The 25616-nt window shown below is 44.2% G+C and overlaps 1 protein-coding gene across 3 annotated transcripts in view; it reads right to left on the bottom strand.

Annotated features, from left to right (window-relative positions):
* Nucleotides 1-2435: 2435 nt before the first annotated feature.
* Nucleotides 2436-25616, bottom strand: part of GMDS (GDP-mannose 4,6-dehydratase) — a 409857-nt gene continuing 386676 nt past the window's right edge. For all 3 annotated transcript variants that reach the window (XM_080579299.1, XM_080579297.1, XM_080579298.1), the window contains 2 exons: nucleotides 3822-3890; nucleotides 2436-3414 (listed from right to left, as the gene is read on the bottom strand). In XM_080579299.1, coding sequence (XP_080435425.1) covers nucleotides 3352-3414; nucleotides 3822-3890 — 132 coding nt within the window. In that variant the 3' untranslated portion in view covers nucleotides 2436-3351. The remainder of the gene's footprint in view (nucleotides 3415-3821; nucleotides 3891-25616) is intronic.

Here is a 25616-nt window from a genome sequence, read left to right as displayed (position 1 = left end):
AAATAAGGAAAAGAAGAATGTTTTCCATTGACCGATAATGCGAAAGTCCTGATAATACCGTCCGAAGCAGAAAGAGGATTGTTTAAACAACGCCGGGCGCCCGCTGCGGATCCAGTGGCGCTGCCTTGGGGTTTCGGTGGGGGTCTCCGGCGGGGCGTTTGTAGGGTGCGGGGCTCCGGGGGGGCTCCCGGCCCCGACGGCATCGCCCCCCCGGCCCGAGGGGGCCGTGCAGGGGCAGGGGGCGCGCCCGCAGCCCCGGTTTGGGAATGGGAGCGCTCCCGGCCAGCGCCTGCAGCCTGGCCTCCCGGCCACGGGATGGATTCAAAGCCGCATTGCCGCTCGCACAAAAATGACGGCTTGCTCCCCACGCCCCCCCCCCCCCCTCCGCCCCCCCAAGCCCTCCGGAGGGGAGTGTGTGGGGGGGGGAGACACGGAGCGGGGCTAGCTCATTAGCAAAGCAAAGGTTGCAATTAGCGTCCGCCGCTGCGAAGCGACCTCTCCCCCGCCCGCCTCCCCTAGCCCCCATCGCCGGCTAATTGCGAGGTATCTGTTGATGTTTTTCTTCCACCCGTCAAAACGTTGGAGCTCTGCCTGCTCCGGCGCTGCTCCGGCTTTGTTGTGTCTGCAGGCGACGCTCCGCCGGCGAAGCACCGGGGGTGAAGGGGGGTCACCAAGGGACGCGGGGAGCGCGGCCCCGACAGCCGCCTGGGGGGGCTTCCCTCGCCCCCCACTTCGCCGTCCGAGCCGTCGAGGGGCAACCCGGGCTCCCCTTTACCCGCCGGCCCCGGGTGCAGTTCCCCCCCCCCAAAAAAAACCCCTTCGTTTTCCCCTGCAGGCAGCCGGTATGAACCCCCCCCGGGCCCGGGCTGCGTTGGCTGCTGCCCTCTTTAATTAACGGAGCCGTAATGATGCCGGACCAGGCGGCCAAACGCAGCACGGGCAGGCAGGGAATGAGTTTTTTCCGTACCTGCGCGCACAAAACGCTTGACACCCGCATTATAATTAGGGAACGTGCGCCTGAGAGTGGTGTGGTAGTGGCACGGGTGGGTATCACCCGCTTAAATCGCCGCGTGGTTTTTCTTTTTTTTTTTTTTTCCTTTTTAATTTTTTTTATTTCGTTTTTAAGACGTGATTCCGTGCTCGTTGCGAAGGGCAGTGCTTTCGGCAGAACTGAAAATCCCGCAGGAAGGTGTGTGCTTGGGGGGGGGGGGGGGGGGGGACACGACCGAAAAGCAGCTCGACCCTTTGCAATATTTTCAAAAAGCAGCGGGACACTGCGCTTTTTGTCCCCGTCGGGATCAGGAGCGGTATTTTTTTTTAACGAAAGAAGCACAAAGGCACCCAACACAAGGTCGCCACGGAAGGACTTGGTCTAGAACCGATTTTGCCTCCTCGGCCCCTTCCTCTTTCGTCCCCCAACACGGAGGCCGAAAAGGGAGCACAAAAATGCTTCTCTTGAACGCGCCACGGCTGGAGGTGCCAGGGAAAAAAAAAAAAAAAAAAAAAAAGAAACAAAAAAAAACCCTAACCCACTGAGGTCGAAGGGAAGCCGGCGGCTTGCGGAAAGGTTCCCAGTCCTCCGCAGAGATGCGCGAACTGGTGCTCAGTGGTAGCGGCAAGCGGCCCGGGAAATCACTGCAAGCACTAAATACTTCCCAGCCGTACAAAAATAACAACAACAAAAAATGGTGAGAAAAGCGCTTTATTCTTTTTTTTTTATTTTTTTTTTTTCTTTTAAATACGTATGCCACGGGGAGGGGGATATTAAAAAAAACCCCAAGCCGCGGAGTTGCACCCTACCGCATGGAGAAGCACCCCGGGAGGTTTTGCACAGCACAGCCCCAGGGCGCAAACTCGGTGCACCTGTAGGAAGCAGACGGACGGGGCTCTGCGTTTCCCTTTTTCCCGCTTTCTTGCCCCAAACCCTGCCGGGCCAGCCCCGAGGGATGGAAGGAAGGGGCTGCTGCGGCTGCCCGGCCCCGCACCGCACCGCCGTGCCCGTCTGCGGCCAGCTCGCACATTTTCCACCGCACCTCTGGCGACGGCGCACACAGAGCCCTCTCTCCGCGGCAGCCCGCTTCCTCGCAGCCTGCTCCCCAGCCCCGTCCCCTCCCCAGCTCCGCGTCCATCACGAAACTCTGCCCTCGCCCCCCTTGTTGGAGAGGGGGCCCCCCCTTCCCAAAGCGACGCGCTCGGGGAGCCTGCATCGCCCCCCTCTCGCCCCCTCTAAAAAAGGGCTCGCTCTCTGCTCAGCCGTGCCCGGCGAGGCAGCGGCTTCGCTCATTTTCGAGGCATAAAGCTAAAACGATGGGAGTAATTGGTGGGTGGAAGATCCGAAACCAACGGGAAATGTATGGGCTCGACGACCTCTGGATAACCCGGGTACCTTGGCACGAAACGTGCAAAAATATTTACTCAACTTGAAGTTTCTAATATTTTTTTTAAAGCTTTTTTATTTATTTTGTTTTTATTTCTTAAGCCATCTTTTGAGATCATTCAAGCTCCCGTCCGAGGTTTAATTATAGTAAGCGGGAAGAGGATGATGGGGAATGGGGAAATTCTGGGGGGAAAAAAAGGAAAAAAAAAAAAGAAAAACCCAGACCCCAGGGTCAGGAAGGTGCTGGACAAAAAGACTTTCTGTGACTCACTCACACTCTGAAATGAAGATCTGAAAAATGCTTACAAGCCCCCTCTGACTGGTTTGAAAGCGATTCCAGCAATTAGGAATTAATTCGGCATGGTCAAAAGGCGATTTCACTGCAAGTTAGATCAAGTTATCCAAACTTTTTACAGAGTTCAAGTGGTGGAAATGGGCCGCTGGGGTGGAGGTGAGCTGCAGGAAAGAAAAACAAGGAGTGTTCAGCAAAGGAAGGCTAGGGGAAGCCAGGGCCAGAGGGATGGTGGGCACGCGCTAGCGCCAGAGGGTCGCTGCTGTTGTGGCTGGGGGGCAGTGCAGGAGATGCTTTTGTTTATTTCTGTCATTCAAAATGGGAGAAAGTACTAAAAAGGTGCTGGAGGTCCTAGGTAATAAAAAGACGAGTTTTAATTAAAAAAGGAAATCGGTGGGCTTGCCAGCCGGTGGCTCCTCCAGGTACAGTACTGGGGGGATCCCCTCTGGCTAACAGCGGGAGCCAGAGGCAGCCCGTGCGGAGGAGCAGGGCAGCCCTGGGATGATTCGTGGGGCCAGAGGCACCAGGAGGGTGGGGGGGGGACAAAAACCGGGCTTTTACGCACAGGCAGGCCAGCAATAAGGCCACACTGGGGGGGTGGCCACCCACCCCAGCTCCAGCGGAGTGTGTGGGTGGCTGTGCTGGCCGTGGGGTGCGCCCCCAGCACGGGTCCCGGCGGAGCTCAGGCGTTGGGGTTGTTCCTCATGAGCTCCACGTCGGCGTCCACCATCTCCCTCACGAGCTCCTGCGAGGAGGGAGAGAAGCGGGTGAGGGTCCCTGCGGCAGGACGAGGGGGGGATAAGGAGCACGTTTGTTCGCACGCTTGCCCTGCTGCGCCGCGGGAGTGCCGGGTCTCCCAAAACTCGCTGGGTCAAGTCGCGGCCTGCGCTGCCATGCTGGCACCCGAGCGCGAGGCACGCGCTCCTTCCCAAAATGCTGACGCCCGCTGGGCCCTTTCCAGGGCAGGTTAGCAGAGTCACGGGGGACGCCCTGCGCTGCCGTGGTGGCTGCTGTCTTCCAAGCAAGAACAACAGCCCGGGGTGGCCACCGACAGCGCGGCTTCTCAGTGTGCCCAGGCAAAGCTCCCCCCCACCCCCGTGGATTGCTCTTGGAGGACATGAACCCTTGGTAGGTACAAAGCACACCACTCACATCAAACGTGACTCTGGGCTTCCAGTTCAGCTTTTGCTTGGCTTTGGTACAGTCCCCTTGAAGAAAATCCTGTGGAAAAGAAGAGAAAAACACTGCGAGAACCGTTCCCCTTCCCCGTCTGGCAGCGTGTGGAGCTGACCTCTGTGCTGCTTGTTCCCGGCCCAAAGCCCCCTCCTTTGCCATAACCTGTCCCGAGGAATGAAAGTCGAGCAAAAGCCTCCAGAATGAGGGAAACCTTTGCAGATCATGCTCAGTGGTTGGTGGGCATCAGGCGAGGTGCGGCACGGCCGTGCCCACGCGCGCGTCCCTGCCAGCTGAGCACGGCTGGAAGGGCTCTCGGGCCCGGCCACCTTCCGAGGACAAAATACTTAAGATGCAATTTTAGTGGAAGCTCATATGCCTATAAATCACCAGGAGGCAGCATCCTTTCACCAGGCTGTTTCGGAGCGAAAGAGTTACTCTTTGTTTTTGTGTGTGCGGGGTTTGAGCTCCAGCCTCGCTGCCTTGCAGTGGTGAACGTTTTGTAATAAGTTGTCATATTTCTTAGTCATGCTATTGAACGAGCTGTTCCAAACTTTCCCTCTCCCCCCCTTCTTTAAATAACGTAAATCACAGGACAAATATGACAACTAATCTCTTTCAAATAAAAACGTGATCACAGACAGATGATGCTGAAAGACTTTTGTGAATATGAGTAACCGCACGCAATGGTAGTAAACAGCCAGCTTTTGAACGCCTGCATCTTTTTTCTTCAGTACTTTGAGCATCCACATGAAAAGAACAGTCTAAATCTCTCATAAATGAAAGTAAATTATCTTGAAACTGTTACAGAAACCAAGACCTTGTTCATATCCACCTCGCTGTTTAAGTATCCTTAAAAGTGCTACCACACCAAAACAATCCCACAAGTGGTCATCAAAAATAACAAAATTAAGCAAGCAAAACAACTCATTTTTCTGCATCTCTGAAGGAACAAAGGAACTGACCGAATCTTCCTGAAAAACCCAAGTACTTTGTTCAAACAGTTAGCTCTTGCAATTGCATGTGATGGTTTAATAAAATGTCACCTCTCCTTACAAGCTTCACTTCTCTGTAGTAGTAAACACTAAAAATGCATCAGCTTGCGTTTAAAAAAAAAAAAAAAACACAACAAAACAAGCGTTGTTACAGGACAATAAAGCTAAGGCTCAATCCTGCTCTTGCCTTCGACTTGACGCTAGTAGCACGGCGGGGTTTCCTAAAAGATCCCTGGGCTGTGCTTCTCCCTCCTCGCCCTCTGACCGGCGGCGGGGCTGACGAGCACTTTGTGGCTGCAGGTTTTCCAGCGCGCTGCTGCTGCTGCTGCCGCCGACTCCATTTTTCAGATGCTATCTTTTGTGCGTGTGCGGTTCAGGTCGTGCTAACTTCCAACATCACCTCATCCTGTGCAGTAAAACCTAGGAAATTCTTCTTCGTAATTGTGCTGCAGAAAGCTAGACAGCTCACTTCCAGCAGCAGAGGAAATCCACCAAAGGAAATATTGCACTGCAGAAGGGGATGTGGAACAAACACGTCTGCTGAGGCTGTTCCAGGCAGCATTTGTAATACTTCAGCCTTTATGCCGAAAACATTTCAGTGCGCCTTCAGAAAAGAGTAAACGGACGGGTCGGAACAAAATGATATGAAAATAAAAACGCCGCGATTTCCTTAAATTAGACTAAATGATTTCCTACTGCAGCCCTATAATGGGTTTTTAGAAACTGCAGCAGACATTTGAGGGCAAGGCATGCAAAACCGCATCAGCCTGAGGGATCCCCCTGAGGGTCGTGTGAATATGGATTGCAAATTCTGGGTTGAAATGGGAAAGGCTCCCACTAACTTTGATAAAATTTGGATCGGGCCCTAATGTACTCACGGGGGCATGCCTTTTATCTGGAGTTCGCTTAAATTCACATTACATCTGTGCGTATGTACGTGCCTGGAAACAAGGAAATCCTTCTTAAAATAAATTTCAGCATAAAAACAATTGCCTTTTATTCAGTTCTAATTCGAGCCATTAGCTAGAAGTTGTGTTTTAATACCGCCTCATTTTAAGCCATAAAAGCCCTATCATAAAACTTAGCTTCACTTTTAGAAATGCTGCGTAAGCAATAATTTTACATCCACAATCTCCATATCGAAAACATTCTTTAAAACTGAGCCTATCTAGGATGCTGGTTTCCCATTTGAGAAGTGGACCAGGAGCAAGCGAATGAAGTGCTGTGTCGCCCGCTGTACGTAGCTGCATTCTGCTTTCAAACAGCTTGGGAGCAGTCTTTTAGCTTTCTTGGACAAATGCTTTTTGTTAAAACAGTTTATCTAAAAAAAAAATAATAAAAAAAATAAAAAGCTTTACCTAATTCCAGTCCTTCGTTCAAAAACATAAACACACAGCTGCTGTATGGGCCAAAATAAGGTTGGGGGGAGATTTCAAATCAGTAATAAAGTTATTTGCAGTGCTGGATTATACACAGAGATAACACGAACAACTAGTGTATTAAATCAATTTCTGTATTAAAAATGTTTTTTTTCTTCCTTAAAAAAATCACATGCTTTAACAGTAATGCAGTAAAATGCATTCTGGCATAATTTGTGAGTAAAAGAAAGAAAGAAAAAAAAAGAGATACCAGATTTAATATATATGGTAATACAAATTCCCCATCTGACTCAGGTTAAAAGATTTTTAAGTGGCTCTCCTGAAGAAGTTTATGTACTTTTGCGAAACACTACTTTGTAGTAAGATTTACCTGAAAATAGCATTACGGACAAAATAACTCCTATGCACTTTTTAAAAGGTTCTCTTATGGAAGTTACTAAGTGCAGAGATAAAATGCTGTATAATACCACAGTATTAACACCATATGACATCTAAATTCAAGGTTGAATTGTATTCTTGTTAGGCAAAGTTTCAACACTGAATGGAAATGAAGACTGGAACAAAGCTATTCCTGATTAAAGGATTGTATTGCAGTCATGTTTCCTGTATTTTTCTACAAGTAGCTCATAATATGAAAACAATAAGGTAATTACAATAAAATATTAAAAAAAGCTCCTCTTGGAACAGAATGACTGCTTGTTTATATTATTCAAGTCTTTCACTGAAACCAGAGATGCATCTGTCAGGCTTCCAAAAAAAAGAAAAAGGAAAAAAAAAAAAAAAGAAACACACACACCAGAAAACCTCTGGCATGCCGATCCTAAAGTGCATTGGTGCTTCAGTGTCAGGGCTTCACTTTCTGGAGGTACAACCAGATCAGAAAGCAAAGAAAGAAGAGGTAAGCTTCTGCTGGAGAAAATCTGGATTTTTTGGGGGTGGGGGCTGTTCTTGAAAGACAGCTGGCTGCTGCTGAATCCAGGCTGCCTGGGATCCCTGCGTCCGAGGGAACGGCACATGATGAAACGGCACCACTTCGTGTTTGGTATCGCTGCAGGACAACTTCTTTTTCCTTAGCGTTGTGCTTTATGTACTGATAGGAAAACAAAGCCCTTTGACTTCACGAAGGATTTAGATACTGTGCTGAGAGTTTGCAAACCTGAAAACACTGATTAAGGCTTTCTGTTGTTTTTATTGTACTCAGGTCACAAACATAAAATTAAGTCTTTGCTCTTAGTGAACGATTTTGGGAGGAACGATCCCTTATTTTCCATGCAAATACAGTTAACATAAGTGAATACTAACGATGAATTTTGCCTGGAAGCTGAGAGTTGGAAAAAACATCCAGGTAAATATTTAAAGGGAAGGAAATTGGAAAAGACAGCAGTCAAATTCTCTGTGCCACTGAATACGACAGTAAACTTTCCTACGGCTTTATATCCACTCCACTGTCACTATAACTGTCTCTCAGAGAAAAGAATGAGTTTGTCCAATGTGATTTTATTTTCTCTTCTACCTTTTCTGTGAGTTAGGCTGCTTAGCTGTGTAGAAAATACCCCATTATTATTAAATCTGATTTTATGACGATTCAGTTTCATTGTCCAAATGCACACACACAAATACATACAGGTAAGCAGGGAGAAATTTGTTACACAATGTGATAGGGCATTTTTAAATTAGGTTTTGAAGCCCTGAGACAAAAATGTAGAATATTTTAATGTAAATATCACATTTCCCAAGCTCTTGTTCTGAGTATCATCACTACTTTTATTTTGACTCCTGCAGTGATTGATCTGGTTTCACTGTGCAATGCATCACTGTCTCATTCAATTAACTTTAACTGAAAATGTAAAGCCTCAAGACAATGTGAGAAAAAGGAGATAATGTGGCCTGAAAGAAATCCAAGGTTTCCTTAATTACTACAGCTCAGCTGATTGCCTTTAAAATAGTCCTTCGTTTTAGCCAGCACCGAGAGCCAGATTTTGCTCGCTGTTACACCAGAATAAAATGCAGACCAAATCCTCAGTAAAACACCTGCGATGGAATCATGCCCAGCTCCATTCGCTGCGGCAGAGACAAGGCTTTACCTCTAAAAATAAACAGACTTGATCTAAGCACACAACAGTTTTACTGCATCTGAAAAGTGGCCAGGGTTACATTCACAATCAGCAAGACTGCTTGGAAGATGATTTGTTACGGCAGAGCTCCCACAAGTAAGGAGCGCAGACCCAGCTCAGCGGAGGCTCTGGCTTACGTGTTTAGTCTTGCACTCTTGCTCAAGGAGTTTTGTCAAGAAGGATTTCAAGAGTCTAGGGGCCAAAGTCTCCTGCAAACCCTGTCTTTTATTTTCCTTGTCTCCTTCTTATGACTCTTGCCTTTAAACTTTAACTTGTCCCGCTAACAGAAAAATTAATAAACATAGCTATTTAATCAGACATTAGCTTACAGCTTTGCATTTCTACCATTATATCTCAATAATTCATATATCAAGCTTTATTTTACCAGTGCCCTCTTTAAAGCACCTTTTGGAGCATTTTTTGTAGGAAATTTTAATGAGGGCTCACATAGCACACCTCAGTAACAACGTCAGTATGTATTCTTGGGTATCTGCTGCAGCTCCTTGCTCAGGAAACAGCCTTGCTGCAGCGTTTGCTGCCAACAAGAGACTGCATGCCATGCTCCCTATGCAGCTCTGTTGCTGTCACCCTTATCCCCCCCGTCCCCCAGCATCCTCCCGTCCTTGCCACCAGGCCCCGGGACGCTGTGTCCCAAAGCAGATGCAAAGCTGGAGAGCAGTTGCTGTGACTTCAGCTGAGCTATTCCCAGTGCACGCAGGAAAAGTAGCGAGACCTCCCTAGACGGGAGCTGTAGAGCCTGTAAACGTGCATCTCGCTGGTGCAAAATCGGATGCAGAGCTCAGCTGAGCAAGCACCGAAACCCAGGAGGAGTCGAGGAGTCCCAGAAACAAGCACTGTGTCTGCTGGGCTGCCGGCCCTGCTCTGCAAGCGCAGAGAACACTGGCTCGACTTCTTTGTGAAGTGTAGTGTTTGGTATAATATCTATAGTAACAGGAAAAAAACAGTAATTATAAAGCAAGTGACTCCTATCACCGCAGTAAATACGAGGAGACTGGAGATAAAACACGTCAATGAGCAAAGCCTGAGTCTAACGAGGAACACAGTAAACATCTTCAGGAATTTCAGAAGAGCCGTAATGTGTCGCTCCGTTTTCATTTTTTCTTTCCTCTGTTCTTAGAAAAGCAAAGTTGTGGAGCAGTCAGGGTACCAAGGGAATAGAGGAATGCCAGTGAATTTGGTTTCTGATCTAAATTTGTTTTAATGCAGCATGAACAGACTGCTTTCCACTCTTGGGTCAGCAGTCTTTAACAGAAAGACAGTATTGTTTGCAAAGAACCACAGGAAAAGGCAAAAGGCAAAAGCAACCAATAGGTTGAAACTCACATATAACAAAATGTCACTTAAAATAAGAGGCATGCTTTTTCCCCAGCGTGTTTTCATGTGCAAACACCCTCCCTATTCAGAAAGCCCCGGTTTTTAATAAAACCATGTTGAAGGGGAAGGGAGGGGAGAGGAGAAAACTGAGGACCAGGCTGACACTGCGAGGCGCTGAGCACCTGCGCGTCTGAGGGACCTCAGCAGGCTGCAAGCACCGGGCACCTTCCGGGTAAGCTCTTACCTCGGGACCCCCTGCGTGCCTGCATAAGGAGCCACCACAAGCAGCACGGCCAACAAAATCCGGGCACAGTCCTTGCTTTTCCACCAGGAATCGCAGGTGTTAGAGCGGCGGCTTTATCTTATCCGTTCGATAATCTTTAATGTGACCAGCGTCCAAAGGGTTAAGGCAAATGAGCTTGGAGCGGCAATAAACATCAGGGCAATAAGAACAGCGGTGGAGATGTCTCCCTCCTCCTCCTCCTCTACGCCCCCTTCCTCCCCTCCCTCCCGCGCCTTTTCCACTTCACCGCTGCCTATCAGCACGAACCACGGAGAAGCCAGACCTCTCTGGCAATGACAGGGGGGCGATAAGAGACGAGAAGAAAACAGCAAGCCGTCTGGCCTGCTCAGGAAGCCGGGAACCGGCGGCATCGTCCCTCGGTGGGGCCGGGAGGCGGCCGGCAGCAACGCCCCGCTCGGCTCCACCAGCTTGAGCTCTGCCAGGGCCACGGCCACCGATAAGGCGTCACACGGAGCCAAGATGGCCCTGGGGCTGAGGCCTCGTGGCCAGGGCCCGGTGGCTTTGATGGCGGTGGGGCCGCGGCAGGCAGGAAGGCAGGCAGGCGGCCCACGGAGAGCACGTGCAGGCCTCGCGCCTCGGTGCGGAGCTGCACGGCCAAAACCCCGAGTCCTCCTCAAGCCTATCCGTTTGCCAAGTGAAGCCTGAGAAAGCGTCTCGGCCAGTGCTGTCCCTTGAGCCAGATAAAATTCCTCCTGAATTACAGCCTGATATCCCCCACAAGCCAGCGCTGAATTTAACTCGCTTTGAATCGGGAGCGGAGCTCACTTGGCTGGGGATCGGCAGCTCCATGGCATCCCACAAGCCAGGCTCTGGGTGTTTTTCGGGACCAGCCGCATGGGAGAGGTCAGGGGGTGCTCCCCCAGAGCAGAGAAAACCCCGCTGCTGCCAACTGGTGTGCTTTGGGCTAACCTATGGATAAAGAGCTGCCTGAATAACCGGCATTTTGCACGACATGGCTTAGAAACGTTTGCACATTTTCCCTTCCCAGCAGAGGTGTTGGTGAAGTTGCATACGAGCATATTTCTTCAGGCTGCCGGGCCAGAGAGAATGCCAGTCCATGACCTTCATATCAGTGAAAATAAGACCCTGTGAGGGTAGAGATCAGCTGCAGCACAGGAAAAGAATGGCTTCCTTCTCTTTTCCTGGTACCTCTGAGCTCTGATTTTGTTCACTGTTTAACTGTAGCGTGGTGCCTCTTGCTTCACGGCAGCCTGTTCTCAACTCCAACAATGCTTTTGGGAGGAAGAGTAAAATAACCATGCCTTCATCACACATGGTTTTATTGCTACACACAATTCTTATCGTTTAAGCCAAAGCACGGTACCTTTTCAAATAAATGAATGCAACTCTCACAATTTCATTAATCAACTCTGTTTTCTTCATCACTCTTTACTTTTTGCATTTTCTGCAAACATCAGGAAATCACTCTGTGTAGCTGTTAGACTTTGGCGGGGTTTATTGTGCAGTAACGGCTGCATTTCTGACTGGAAATGGAATATGGCCCCTAGGGTTAGCTGTCTTCACTGACAGACATGTCAAGATGAACAGGAAGACTGATAACCCCACAGATTCATGCTGCAAGGCTGCTTAGTTTCTCCTCTGCTTCCAGTAAAAAATACTTCGTTTATAACAAATTACATTGGATGTATTAGTAGGTTTAGTGATCACTGCCAGCTGAATACCAAAAGATAAGCAATAAAACAATAAACATTAGGACAGCGGACTTCTATTCTACCTCTAGATATTTATCTATGTACCTTTACAGCATTAAGCAGCAATTTAGTGAATGCAGGTTTATGATTAGCAGGATATCACTACTGCATAGGATGAATTTCTCTATCTTGCAGATGACAAATTGGTGATTTTACGAATCCTAAGAACATTCATATCTCTGAAAAAATCAAGGCCTTTGTTAACATAAAAATTGTAATATTAAGAATGTTGGAAGGGTGTGCCATTATTTTTTCCCCAAATAAAAATATTAATTTCCTCAAAAGGTCATCTTTCATCTACAGAGCATGTCATCGGAAAACTCTAACCCACCTCTAATCTCCAATTGCTTTCTTTGACCTATGTTCAGTGCTCATCTCACCGCTCTCGAGGCTTGGCTGTGACTCAGGGTGGGCAGGAGAGATGACACTTCCTCCCTGGCATGTTGTACTGATGTATGAACCTCTGTCACCCTGACGCCTGTGGTAAGGCTATGGGTGAAAAGGACAGAGAGGGGATGGATACCTCTCTTTTCCTGTCTTCCTCCCCAGTATGGATTAACAAAGACAAAAGAGTTAGTGTGGAGAATGGTTAGTCATTTCTCACTGTTTGAAAACCAGTTGTAAATACTCCCTCCCTTGCAGTAAGAGTGATGAAGAAGGGAGCTGTCACTTCTCTGGGCAAAGCAGCAACATACTGCCCTTTACTGCTGGCTGTTTTTCTAGGAACAGCCTCCCTCTGCATGGTCATAAACCTGACCTAATTTATGGGGCACATCACCTTCCCACCACCCCTCACCACATTCCAATTTCTCACTAAAACCCCCATCAGATTTGAAAACCCTTTTGAAGACACAATATATGGGAAGAATTTAAGCCTCGAAAGGTTTAAAGGCAACTCATGAGCCGAGGCTTTGTTACCAAAGGAAAGAGACGGGATACCATGGGGCTGCTGTCTGCAAAAGTGAAGCTATCTTCGCTCAAGCACCTCTAGTTACAAAGCAAGGACTGATACACAAAAGGGTTAAAATAAAACAAGGTAGGATAATTTCTGATTCAGATTATGTCCCAAATGTATTCTCCAGTGTGCTTGATGGAGAAGGAAGTCCAAGCGGTGGCCTTTCACATGACATCATAAAAGCCTAATTTATCACCAGCCACCAAACATCTAGAAAATCATAACATCCTTTCAGGAAAACCATGTGCAAAATAATCAGATTTACTTTGATGAAAGCTATACTGCCTGAGTCCAAGTAGGACACTACAAAGAATAACCCTTTGCAGGTACTGGCGCACAACAAAGCAGGTCACATTTAATGCTTCAAACTCACTCTTTACCCATTAAACGGCTTATGCAGTTCCCGTCCGTAAACAAATGTATTTCTATGCTGCATGTGTATTCAACCAAGTCTGCTAAGATAAAACACTGGCCACTGGTAAGCCCAAGCAAAGTAGCCAGCTGAATATTTCCTTTACAGATGAAAAATCTGCTATTGCTGCAAATACAGGCACCATGCTCCCCACTGCCCTGTCTCACAGTCCCTTGCAGGTGTGTTAGGGATGCGGGCTGAGTATCAACATAGCATCTCACAGCTTTTGAAAGGATGCTCTGTTAAGTCACAGCAGCCTCTGGCAGCTGGGCGTTCAGAAGCATAAATCTGGTAGAAAGATAGATTTGCTTTCTTTCCTCCTGCACTTTAAGTTCATTCTATGAACCCCCAAGAATTGTTGCTCAGAATGAACTGTTAAGAGTGCCCACTTCATTGTCACTGCAGAGCATCTGAAGCTTTTGGCTATCTATACTAGACTTTCTGCATACTGCCATTTCTAGTCATGACTAAAGATTGTTGGGGTACTATCACATTGCTATGTAACGAGAGGGCACACAATCAAATTCACCTGGAAATCAAAACCTGAATGTAGCAAAGCCCTCCCAAGACGCTGAGCATCATGGCGACGCTGAAGTGAGGGGTATATTGTACCTGACAGACCCCAAAACACTTTGCCAAAGACACTTGCCTCTGTCTATACAAGGCCCTCACATTTCTGGCTCTTCTACATAGTGGCCAGCGTCACCTGACTATCTTGTTGGAAAAATACTGCTCGACTCCAATGAGGGATGTATCTCCATAAAATCAATCGGTCACACACAAATTAAATCAAACTAGTTCACTTTTTGCATTGATTAGATAGACAAAACAGACCATAAAGTGACTAATGAATGGGTACAAATATCAGCTACGTGGTGTTCAGTACTGTGTTTTTTTTGTCTGTAGTGTAAGTCAGTCGGTACGTATTTGAAGACACGCAGACTCCGATAGCCATTTAGCTCACTGGTCCAGCTGCTTAATAATCTGAGCCTTAGGCTCCTACTGGTCAATGGCCACAGGTTCTTCCGGTCTGACTTGAAAAATAACTGGCTTTTCCACAACATTCTTTGTAGTTTGTTGTTGCATGTTCTCTGATCTTGGTTAATAAAAATAACTTCCTATTACATTTCCTGCACAGGAAAGCCTGGAAAAAAAATCATACCTTTTCCTATTCTATCTTTGACTTTCTCTCAAAACAAACATTCAGCCTATCACAAAATCTTCCAAGAAATCAATAAAATAAATACAGATTTTTTTTTTTAATATTTTAGAGATAAGCCAAGCATTTTGTTCTCTTTTGTCCTTCCCTTTCCTTGGCCATTTAATTTCCCTCATTTTTCTTGTTGTTCATATCTTTCACATTTTAGGCTAATTTATATTTCTGCAAAATCCCATTTTTCTCCTTTCATTTTAAAACATTATTCTATCCTAATTTGGTGTCTCTTACAACTTTTCTCATTCAATCCCCTCCCATTTCTCTCTTGAGGATTATTCTCCTGTTCCTCACAAACAGCTTCTTAAACCTGGCTTTACTTCACCAGCTCTCCTTCACTCTCCAAATACATCACCTCCCAATGAGATTGCAGGATTTGGGAGACAATATATATCACCACTAGCACAGCAGAGGTTTGCTGACAGAGCAGAAACTTTGTTGAAATAAGTTTTAAAAAGCACAAAGATCTCCTAAAGCTTACAGTGCCAGTTTCAGTAGTGGTAAAAAAGTAGATTCGTTTATTGCTATTGCAGTTCACAGTAGTTGCCTATAAACTTCCACAGATTTGGCAGTGCATTCACCATATATACTTGAAAAGCATGCATAATATGCTCTGTTTCTTTCCAAAGCATCACTAAATGCAAATACCACTTCTTTAAATCTGTCCTCTCAATGACCTTCTCAGTTTAAACACCTTCAATTAAACAAGAAAAGAATTTCTGATCTGTTACCAAAAAATTCTTCATTATTTCGCCCCGCAGCAATCAAATATGAGAGAGCATTACAGAAGGGAAAAACATAGCGTTTTCTAGTGGTCCTGCCCTACTTGCCAAATGCCCTTTAGTTCCACTGCTAAAGAACAAGCAGACTACTCAGACACACACAGCAACGGGCATGGGCCTGGAATACTCCAGTGCTTTCACCTGTGTAATGTTTAAAATGTGAGATGCCTCATCCATCACTTGATTCCCTTACAAGGAAAGTGTCTCTTGAGACCATTCACACAGAAATAGTCTATTGCCAACTTTCAATACGAAAGACAGAGCTGTTCCTCAGACAAGCAATCCTATTTTTCATTCACGTTTTGGCAGCACAGGGACGCCAGGTAAGGGTCCCATTATACGTTGCACAAACACAAAAATGGCAGTCCTTTCTCCGAAAATCTATCAAAGTCAAACACTGCCTCCTTGAATATTCTGTTAGAATTTTTCTGCAGTGCACAGCTCTTTCTCAGTGCAGGTTAAGATAAACCTTGAGGTTTGGTTTACTTTGATATATTCCAACATAACAGGCAATATATATGAACACATAAAGCCAGGAATGACAGTATTGTCATGTATCTATTGAGAATCTAAAAAGCAGCTGAAGAAAGCCAGATAAACATCTTGGCAGCTTCACTCCACTTGTAACCTGAGCAAGACTTCAAGTGGACATAATACCATTAAGACAAAATAGAACTGTTTTACAGCAGCACTACAATGACTACGAAGGACCTCCAGAGAAGAAAGATGCAGATTTTATACAATTAAACAATAGTAATGACATTACAATAGCAAGAAAACACTGCTACCCCCCTTTTACAAAGCTGGGAGGCATTAAGATCTGGGGACTTGACCAACACCTTGGAGCGAGGGAGGAACAAGAAGAGACGCTGGGCTTTATCCCACCACTTCCCTCTAAAAAATGTGAAATTTGTTAGAGATAAAACAGTTGAAGTATTCACATCACACTGAATCTGGTGTAATTTGTCCCAAATAAGTCCTTGCTTTTTGTTTTGAGGTGAGCAACTCCCCAGCAGCAAACAGCTCTGAGGGTAAGTGGACATACCACACCTTGATGCAGCAGATGACTTATTCAGCTGCATATTCCTTACCTGTCTGAAGTTTCCTTTCTATTTTTGTCCCTGGATTTTCTTTTTTAGCTTATCTCATTTAAATCAAGTGCTCACCCTAATAATGTTAAAAAATGATCATTTGCAGCCCAGCCTTCCCCCTCTAGGCCCCTATTACTGACCTGGGTGTAACAGGACTCAAGAGTTTACTGGTTTACTTGCCTTCTGTGCTCTGAAGACTAAATATTCTGCTTTTCAAAAGATTTTCTCTTCACATACTACATCACAGCAAAAACTTAACATGTCAAAAAGCTGAGATTTCTGTGCAATCATGGGACACCAGAACTTCCTGTTTTATGAAAACAAACAAAAAAGGGCAATACAAGATTCATGACAGGACTGCAAAGGTTGGCAACAGAGAATAAACATAAATTCATTTCACTTCACTGTCATTCAAGGATTCACTCTGACTTGCAAGGCAGGACCCTTGCAGCACATTGATGCTACAGCCTACAGCAGTATTTTTTCCTTTTTTCCTGATTCCATTTTCACTCCAAAAGACATCAGGCCATCAAAACCTTTTAGAAATGCATCATCCAATGCAATTTTTGAAAAGGAAATACAAAAGCCTTCAAACATATCATGGCAGATGCTCAACACTTTACAAACTATTACCAAGATTTACACAAATTAATAACGTGTTCTCTGTGTACTATTAGAACTACCCAAAAAGACTTCACATTCTGATGACATCCTGTTCAGCAGTGCTGCCTCCAGCATCTTGCTGCAGTACCATACAACTGAAACAGGAAACAACTGAAGGCTTTAGTAACCAGAAAATCCCAAACCAAAATGATGCTATGGATTCTAAATGAGATTTGCAATACTCTGGCACACAGTGTTTGTCGGGAAAGCTATTTATTTCTGTGGCCTTAAGGTTTGTTTTGAAAATGTAAAGACTGATATTGTTCACTAATATAAAAAAAGGATGATATTGATCTAGATGGGCTGCCTGGCAGTTTCCACTAAGAAGACCCAAATAAACCCATTGTATCTTTTTAAACTAAACATTACACATTTTAATAGAGTATACTGCAGTAAAGTCCCATGAACTTACTATTCCTTGCAGGCAGCGAACAGAGAGAGCTCTGACTTTTTCTAGAACCTTTTGGCATCGTTTGTATTTAAATAATAACAGTCAGGATCATTTTCATCAACATGAAAAAGAAGTTCAGATCTAATCAAGAGACGGCACCATCTCCTGACACTGCCTGCTCTATGCTTGCTTGAGCACGTAGGCAGCAGCTGGCACTTCCTCGGCTTGATCATTACTATTGCTTTTCAAATTATGCCTGTCACACGGGTTAGGAAAACATGAGTAATTAAACATAAGCAACATCATAAAATAATAGTAAGAAAAAAATTAATAATAATCCAAAAGAGTGTTTGGGGCACCTCCCTAAACCACCTTGGATTTCTGCCCCTCCTGCTCAGACAGTTTTCCTCTGTGTACCTTTTAATTATTTCCTTCATGAGTCCTTTAAGGCAAAGAAGTTTATAGAGGAAGAAAAAAAAAAAGGTAGTAGAACTGATGAGAAAACTGATATGCAAAACAGAGAAACACCAATTAAGTAGTCTCTGAACTACTGCAGCCTGACTTTTAATCGCCTGTGGCAAAGATTTACTCTTCCCTATGACATTGCTAATTCAAGATGTGTGTACTATAAATGCAAAATTTCAGAAGCTGCTTGTTGCTTACTCAGACCACATGCTACAGCTGGTCACTGGGTGCAGTGTTTCTCTTCTGGCACATTAGTTCACTTTATCAAATTCAGTTTTTAAACCATATGCAGGTCAGTGCAAAAATTCTGCAGTCTTGCAGCCCCACCAGTACGTGTGCATGTATACCTGCTCTGGCTTGAAAAGCCAACAACCAGCTCATGCCTACCTCAGTTCTCTTAAAAAAACTGCATAAAACAACACAGCAGAGAAGACTGAGATGTTGGACTATGCTACTAAAAATCCTAACAGTTCTGCTGCAGCCTGTTTTTGTACACATGGAACTGAGCATGGGATTCTTGTAATTGCATAGGGAAAAGATGAGCTACACAAGTTAACGGGGCATTTTCCATCTGTAATTATTATTCTGTAGGATGTGTGAAATGTGTGGTCCTTCATGCCTTCAGCAGGCATGCAAATATTAGGTAAGAAGGGCATCATTTTCAGCTGCTTTGCATCCTGAATAGTTATTTATGTATCTAACCAAAAGGTGTAACCAACTCAATTTACCCTTACTTGGTCTGTTTTGCATGGAAATGAATTAGACACAGTATAATGAATACAATGTAGGGAAGACTCGTGCCTGTCTACATAAGAAGAAAAATAAGTGCAACATCATACCTAATGTTTAATACATTCAAATCCACATATTAAAAGCACATTTAGACGTGGTTCTTGTTCTCATTGGATAATTTTTGCTCAGGTGAGTGCCTGTGTTTTCACACAAACTTCAGCACCTCTCTGAAATAAAGGTCTTATCCCATAAATCTAATGCTTCACTTTCTATATTTAAGATAAGAAGTGGTGAGCTTACTGTGTCAGAGATGTACTAAAGATGTACGACCACTGTACCAAAAGCATGCCAGAAGTTCAATACACCTGCTGAAGCTATCTAATACAACACCGTGGCTTGGGATTTCTATTTCTGGTGAGGAGGTACTTCCATGTTCTCAGGCAAACTCCCACTGAAATCAACAGGATCCTGGCCAAGCAGTGGCTGAGTGGGCTAAATACACCCAAGCTTTGTAATGTCCATCATCACTGCTGGTAGCATCCTGACAGGATAAACTCACAAATTTGATAATAGCAAGAAATGAATTTGGCAGTCTGCACCTGCCGTTATTCCTGTTCTTTATAATACCTCCTTTATTCAGTCTTGTTTTCACTAGTTTGATGTAAAGATCATTAAACACAACAGCAGATTCTCTCCTTTATGTCAAGGTTTGGATTAAGCTCTTCTTTCTCAGCATGAACATATAACATGAGAGGCCTATGAAAGTCTATGTTATTATTCCTCCTCGGACTGTGTTCTTGGATATTCTCAGCATCTGCAATTCACGACTCTTTTAATCTTCCCTTTGATTTTTTTCTACTATACCTTTTTCTTTTCTCACCGTTGCTTTCTTCCCCAGCCTTAAAGGCTCCACCCTTGCCTTCCTATTCCCCAGCCCACTGAGATCCTTGTTTTCTGCTGTCTTATGGCTTTTCTACCTTTCTCACACATTAATATACATACTTCAATCTCTGGTCCCATCTCTGGAGAAGGTGTTCAGTTAAGTTGGCTCCTTCCACTCTCAAGCTTTCCAGCATAGTTGGCTTGCCAGAACTGGGGGTAAATTATCCTCAGATTCATTAATTCAGCTATAATAAACTCCATTTACTATTTACCAATATGCCACATGTGGGGAAGAATGTATACGAAAGCAGGAGACCCTCTGGCTGGTTTATGGACCCAAAGTCTTTCTGGGACGGTCAAAGATCTCCAAGATATCTCTGAGCATTAAGTTTTGCACTTGGATTTCTAATTTAGCTGAAAGATGTGTAAAAACACTTGCAGTCAGACAGCTCCTTGGCTATACATCTAAGGAAGCTCAAAGTGTAAGTTATTACTTCCAAAGTCAATTGTAACTTATGCTCACTAAATTGGCTCCAGATTCACACGCTTCAGACAGTAGTATAGGCATAATTTATTATTTTGGTGAAAAGCACCCATTTTAGCTAAACCGCACCCCAGCTGGGAGTCTCACCAGCAGAAGCGCCAAAGGCAGAGCAATTCAGAGATGCACGGAGCTTTTGGTGGCCAGCAGAACCAGGGTGAATAAAGCTCAACATGTAATAGTGTCTGTCAGCACTCTGAAACGTATAACCTCTCCCAAACATAGGGGGTCCGCAACACAAATCCGAGAGGAAAATTTGTTCCCATGGTTCAATCATCACGTTAGGTGAGGAGGTTTCCTTGCTTTTAACATCCATGCAATTCATACAGAAGAAATGTACGGACAGTGGTGAAACCACTGCAGCTTTCTGGGGACCTAATGTTTTGATCTCTGCCCTCAAATGTGTATCTTATTTTCTCCTGTGAAGAAAACGGTGTATATAAATATGGCACTAGGGGTTTGAAAGCTGTAATTTTAGACTTCTAACCCAGACGCCGAGTTAAGAGCCTAACCAAGGCAGAGATACAAAATCTACATAAGCTCGGAGCTCCTCTCTCACTAATTATACTGGAGACCTGCATTATTGTGATGCATTTGAATTCTGCCCCTTCCAATGGCAGCAGTGGCTTGAAATACTTTGCTCCACCAGAGAGGTAACGTCCCGGCAAGATTGCTTTACCTGCTGTCTACAGAAATACTGACCTACATACCTTGCAAAGACTTCTTTTTCCCCAGGTGAACTCCTGCATCACCAGATACCCAACGGCAGCCTCCTCATGAGATCTCTAATAGCAGCAGCTGCTGAAGGAAAGGGAACTGCAGAAAAACGCTTGTTGCCAAACTGCACATTTGAATGGAAGGAGGAGAAACAGATGGGGAAATCACTCTTCAGACAGTGTTTACTAGCACAATCAGCACCTGAGGCAGCACTTATTCAGGTGCTGAAATTACAGAGGTAAGTTTTATGATGAGAAATCTATTCCTCATATGACAGCTATATTTCTCATCACAGATCATAAAAAGCAGATGATCCATCAGATAACTACTTGACTGTAACGTGCATCACAATAAAACCATCAACTTTCTATTTTGTTTTACGACCCTGGTTACATCTGGAATGCTTTCAAGAAGGATACTGATGTTTGCTTTGGGTATGAACTGACTCAGGGCACTTTTGGATTGCTATTTATGCAGTGGTAGATACTAATAAGAATGAGAAATGATAGCAGAATTACCTCCAATTTTGCTACCAGGAAGATTACCATACCACCACCAATATGACTTTATTGAATATTTTTCTTGGACTGGACCATAAAGATTCTTAATTGTCTGACACCTTCCTCTTCCTTTTCAGTCAAACTTTTAGTCCTCTTTTTCCTCTAACATTACAGATCTCCACAACTACTAATTCAATAATATCAATAATAATAGCAATAAAACTGGTATTTGTAGTAACTCATATAGCTCCATCTTTCCATAGTAACAACAGTAATTTCTTATCTTTACGTAGTATTTGTTGTCAGGCCATTTCTAATTCTTGTCCTCTTAAAGGCAGGCAAAAGGCAGGCAAAAAGTGTTTTTTTTTTTTTTTCCCCAAAGTTTTAGAGCAAGACTCAAGTCAAATTTGTGATTTATCTAAGACTATATAATGGAAATATGAGCTTTGTTGTAATTCAACACCCCAAAAAGACACGTTACCCAAATAAAATTTTAAAAAGATCTGTTCTTGAAGATTGTTGTGATCTCAGTAGAGCCCTACAATTCAAAAAAGTTGTGCTTATTGATGTGTAGTTTGCCTCTTTGTTTGGCAAGGTTACAATCCCATTAAACAAAACAAAACAAACTAACCCTCTGCTCTTGCACAACTCTGCCAGGAGGGCTTGCAAGTTCTCTGGACAATTGAGGTTGCTCCTAAATTGTGGGGTTGATCCATCACATGTTGAAATCAACAACACTGAACCATAGCTCAATATTCAAATCAGTTCTGTGTGGAGGAACAGAATTTCTGTAACCAGCCAGGACATTGAGTTACTTCATTCTTGACCTTAAAGAAATGGGTTAAAGCAATATATACTTCGCATTGCCCTGGAAAAGCTCAATTGTGCTTGGTACTAGCGAAGACTTTCATTCATTCCAAGCACCAGACTTCAGACATTGTTTTTTAACTGCTCGATAAAATTCAGATGTTTTATAAAGGTCCTTCTTCCCTACATGTGCCCACCCAAGGAGAAGCAGCAGCAGCAGGGTTTCTGCTAAAACCTGACAATGAAATTTGCCTTTGGAGAAAGACCAAGCATGGAAGACTTCAGTGTAAACAACAATTACTTCAGAAAATTATGAGTGGACCAGCCTGGGGAAGGAGAGTTGTGAAGAAATGTATTTTGCCAGCTCAAATTCAGCAGGCCGTGTCAAGCTCCCACCTTCTTAATGCACCACGAGAACAGACAAAATAAGTATCTTATTTTACATCCAGACCTCCCCCACTGCAGTTACGGCAGTCTGACCAGGCCTTCACCCCAAATCTCACCCTTCCTCCAACTGGCAGCTGAGAAGAACTGCATAGCCTGCACCTATAATCTTCCTTCTGCCCAGGCTGATGGAGGTCCAGGCTGCCCCTGGATGAGGCTGGTGAACTCACACACCCTTGGCTGAGCACCAAACTCCCACTGCATTTTGCTCAGTTACACAAATGTATTTTTCTTTTCTAATGGTTCTGGTAGATGCAGCCAGATCCTAAGGGTACTCTAGGTGGCAGGTTTCTTGTCTGCAAAGACAATTGTGCCTGTGTGTCTGCTAAATCACCAAACTATTTTGTGCCAACTAGCAAGAAATGGAAACAAAGGGGCCGAAGCCTTTTTCTTTGACATTTTGCCGAGTACAAATATTGGGGAACAGCACAGAGGAAGAGAAAAAAAAAATGTAATGATGAAGTGCTGTGGTTTGGGTCCATAATAATAAAATATGCAGGAATAGGGACTGCAGTTACAAAACAAATGGGATGGCTCCTTGTTGCCAGATAGGTGTTCTCATTGAAGATCCTTTAGATGCTTGTGTGTCATTAGTGTGATGAAAGGAGCTTTAACACCTGCTTGATTGTGTGCAAACACTATCCCCATCATCAAGACCTAGATCATGCTATAAAGTACTTGTTAGATAGAAACAAACACACTAGGGGGATAAAGCAGGGCCTGAACTGCACAATAAAATAGAGATAGCAAGTGAAACATCTTCCTTCCTCTGTTTTGAAAAAAAAAAAGCAATTAATATCTCACCTGTACCCACAGAAAATAAGCAAAATGCATGCAAGTGTTCCTTCTGTGTTTCTAAAATCTTCAGGTTGTCTAATAGGGCTGCTATTTTGTCCTGTGGATGAGGCATTGCTATTTCAAGTTAAGAAATATTTCCATTTAAAAATTCGTAATTGTAAAGTTAACCTCTGAAAAACAGATCTAAACGTACAAGATCAAGAAACGCATTATATAAGTGGGGGTACTCTCTAACGACCCCCAAGCAAATTGAAATAAATTTGTATCTTTTTAAAATCAGGCAATTACCTGATACCTGCAGCTGGGGAGGGCCACTCATGTTTCTCTTAGCACAATATTCAAAATCTTTTTTCCATGATGGTTAGTTTCAATAAGAAAACATACATTTCAGTACGATGAGATTCTGTGCTAGGGTTTACTCCTACTCTTTCTCCTTGAAGGCCCTCTTCCCACCCCTGCAGCAGTATCTGTCTGCCAAGCCAGCCCAATGTTCTCCTCATATTTTAATTGGAGCTAACTGGATCCATCTGCTGCATGACTCAGGGGTTACTCTGAACCTTGGAGAAAAAATCCATTCTTATGCCAGGTCTCAGGGATTTCAACCCTGTTGTAAGAGAACACTGGTTTCTGTTAAAATTTATATAATGGAAATTTAAAATTTTAGTGCAGATGTTGCACAGCAGTGAAGAGCTGAGTGAGATGCTTGGTGATACATCTCTGCAAAGCAGTTTGAAGTCAAAGGTAATGAATGTATGGCTGCTGACCCCTCTGCTTCACAGCTGGCTTGCTATTATTCATGATGCTGAAAGGTCAGTGTGCGTTTTTATAGCTTACTACACTTTTGTTAAGGCCTGGACCTGAAAAAGCATGCTTTGGCTATCACCAAGATTGTTGCTGTCCTTATGCGTTATGACTGATAGTGTTTACAAATGTCTGCAAACATCTGAAATACTTAGGCCAAGGAAGTGTTTGAAATGGGCACCCATGTGAGGAGGCATTTCTACTTTTCACTGCTGGCAGACAAAAAGAAGGCAGCGTTTAATAAGTAGCACTGATGAGTGGGGGAGTGTGTGTGTGGGAACAATGCTCAAACAAATTGGAGCCTATGATTACTTTTTCACTGGTGACTGAAGAATCACAGTATCATTTTGACATAGCTTGGCCACTGGAATATTTTTAACTGAGGCATAAACATAATATCATATTACTTCAACTGCTATTAGAGCATTGCGTACAATTAACTCCCACTGATTTAACAGTGCTTGAAAAAAAATAATATAGCATTTGTCCCCATGGAATAAGAGTTTTCAAGATCCTGGCAATTGGTTGAATGAAGCAACAGAAGCAACAAAAGTACTGAAAATGCTAAATAACTAATGGGAACCAAATCTGAGCAGCTTTCTCTATGCCAAGAACCATAGGAACCTGATCATAATTTTTGGCAGTTATTCCTTTAAGAGAGCTCCTAGTGGTTTATATTGGTCTAAAAATTAGCATCTGCTTCCCTGAGTTCCTAAAATGCAGTTCGAACCAGCAATGAATCCAAATAAATCATACATTATGGGGGTACAACATAATTGGTTACGAAAAGTGTGGGGAGCTTTTAGTACATCCTGCTAAATGCCTTGGTCTGGACAAATCATGGGTGAAAAATTTTTGAAATGCTGTCAGGTTCTGAACTATTCCACTCAGCACTAGAAATCTGCCTTCCACCCTCTCCAGAAGGCTGAAGTGCAATGACAAAGCATGACAGGCCTCTCCAAATATTTAAGCAATAGAGAACAAAGGTATGAGACAATGCTGCAAGATAGTGTTGCATGCAGGGAGTGTTGCTGGCCTTGAAGTCACCTCTCAAAGTATGGTAACACCCTAGGGTGTCTCCTGCCATTGCATCATTCAAATATGAAATGGAATAAAATAGACACCCAAAACCTTAAGGAAACCTATTTTCAGGGAGGAATTACTAGTAGATGGAAGCTGGTGGAAGAGAGGCTCTGATCACTGAAGCTTTAATTCTCAGTCAAGGTCCATGCATTTTCAAAAAGGTGGCATCTCTTGAAGGAAAGGCAATGTCATTGCTCACCCTACAGTCACTTCATCTTCCTAGTGAGTGTGCCCAGCTTTGGGGGTCATCTGCAGGCAGCTCCCTGAAGCAAAGTGGACTGTGGTCCCTTTTCCCCTTTGTCACTTGCACGATCCGGGTATCTTTGGCTCTGATCTACCACAAGGTTTACACTGGAACTAGTATAAACCCAAAGGTGAATCTAGCCAAGTATTTTAAATGTCTTAATTCCACTGAGCAAATATTTTCAGATATCTTCCTAACTCCAAAGTTTTCCACGTTTGATTCCAAACGAACCTTTTCTGTAACAGTGTTTACATTTGGCTATCTGCCGAATCAAACCAACGGGTTTCTATGGAGCTACACGAGGAAGGAATCTGGCCTATTCTCTTTAAAACTTATTGTGCTTGGAAAGATATGACATGGGATGCCAACTGGCTGTATTTTATCTTGAGTTGTTTTAGATAAATTGGGCCTGTT

The sequence above is a fragment of the Anser brachyrhynchus genome (assembly GCF_964034855.1).
Source record: "Anser brachyrhynchus genome assembly, chromosome: 2".
NCBI lineage: Eukaryota > Metazoa > Chordata > Aves > Anseriformes > Anatidae > Anser > Anser brachyrhynchus.
Note: the sequence above shows the minus strand (reverse complement) of the source record. Positions and strands in the feature narration are given on the sequence as shown.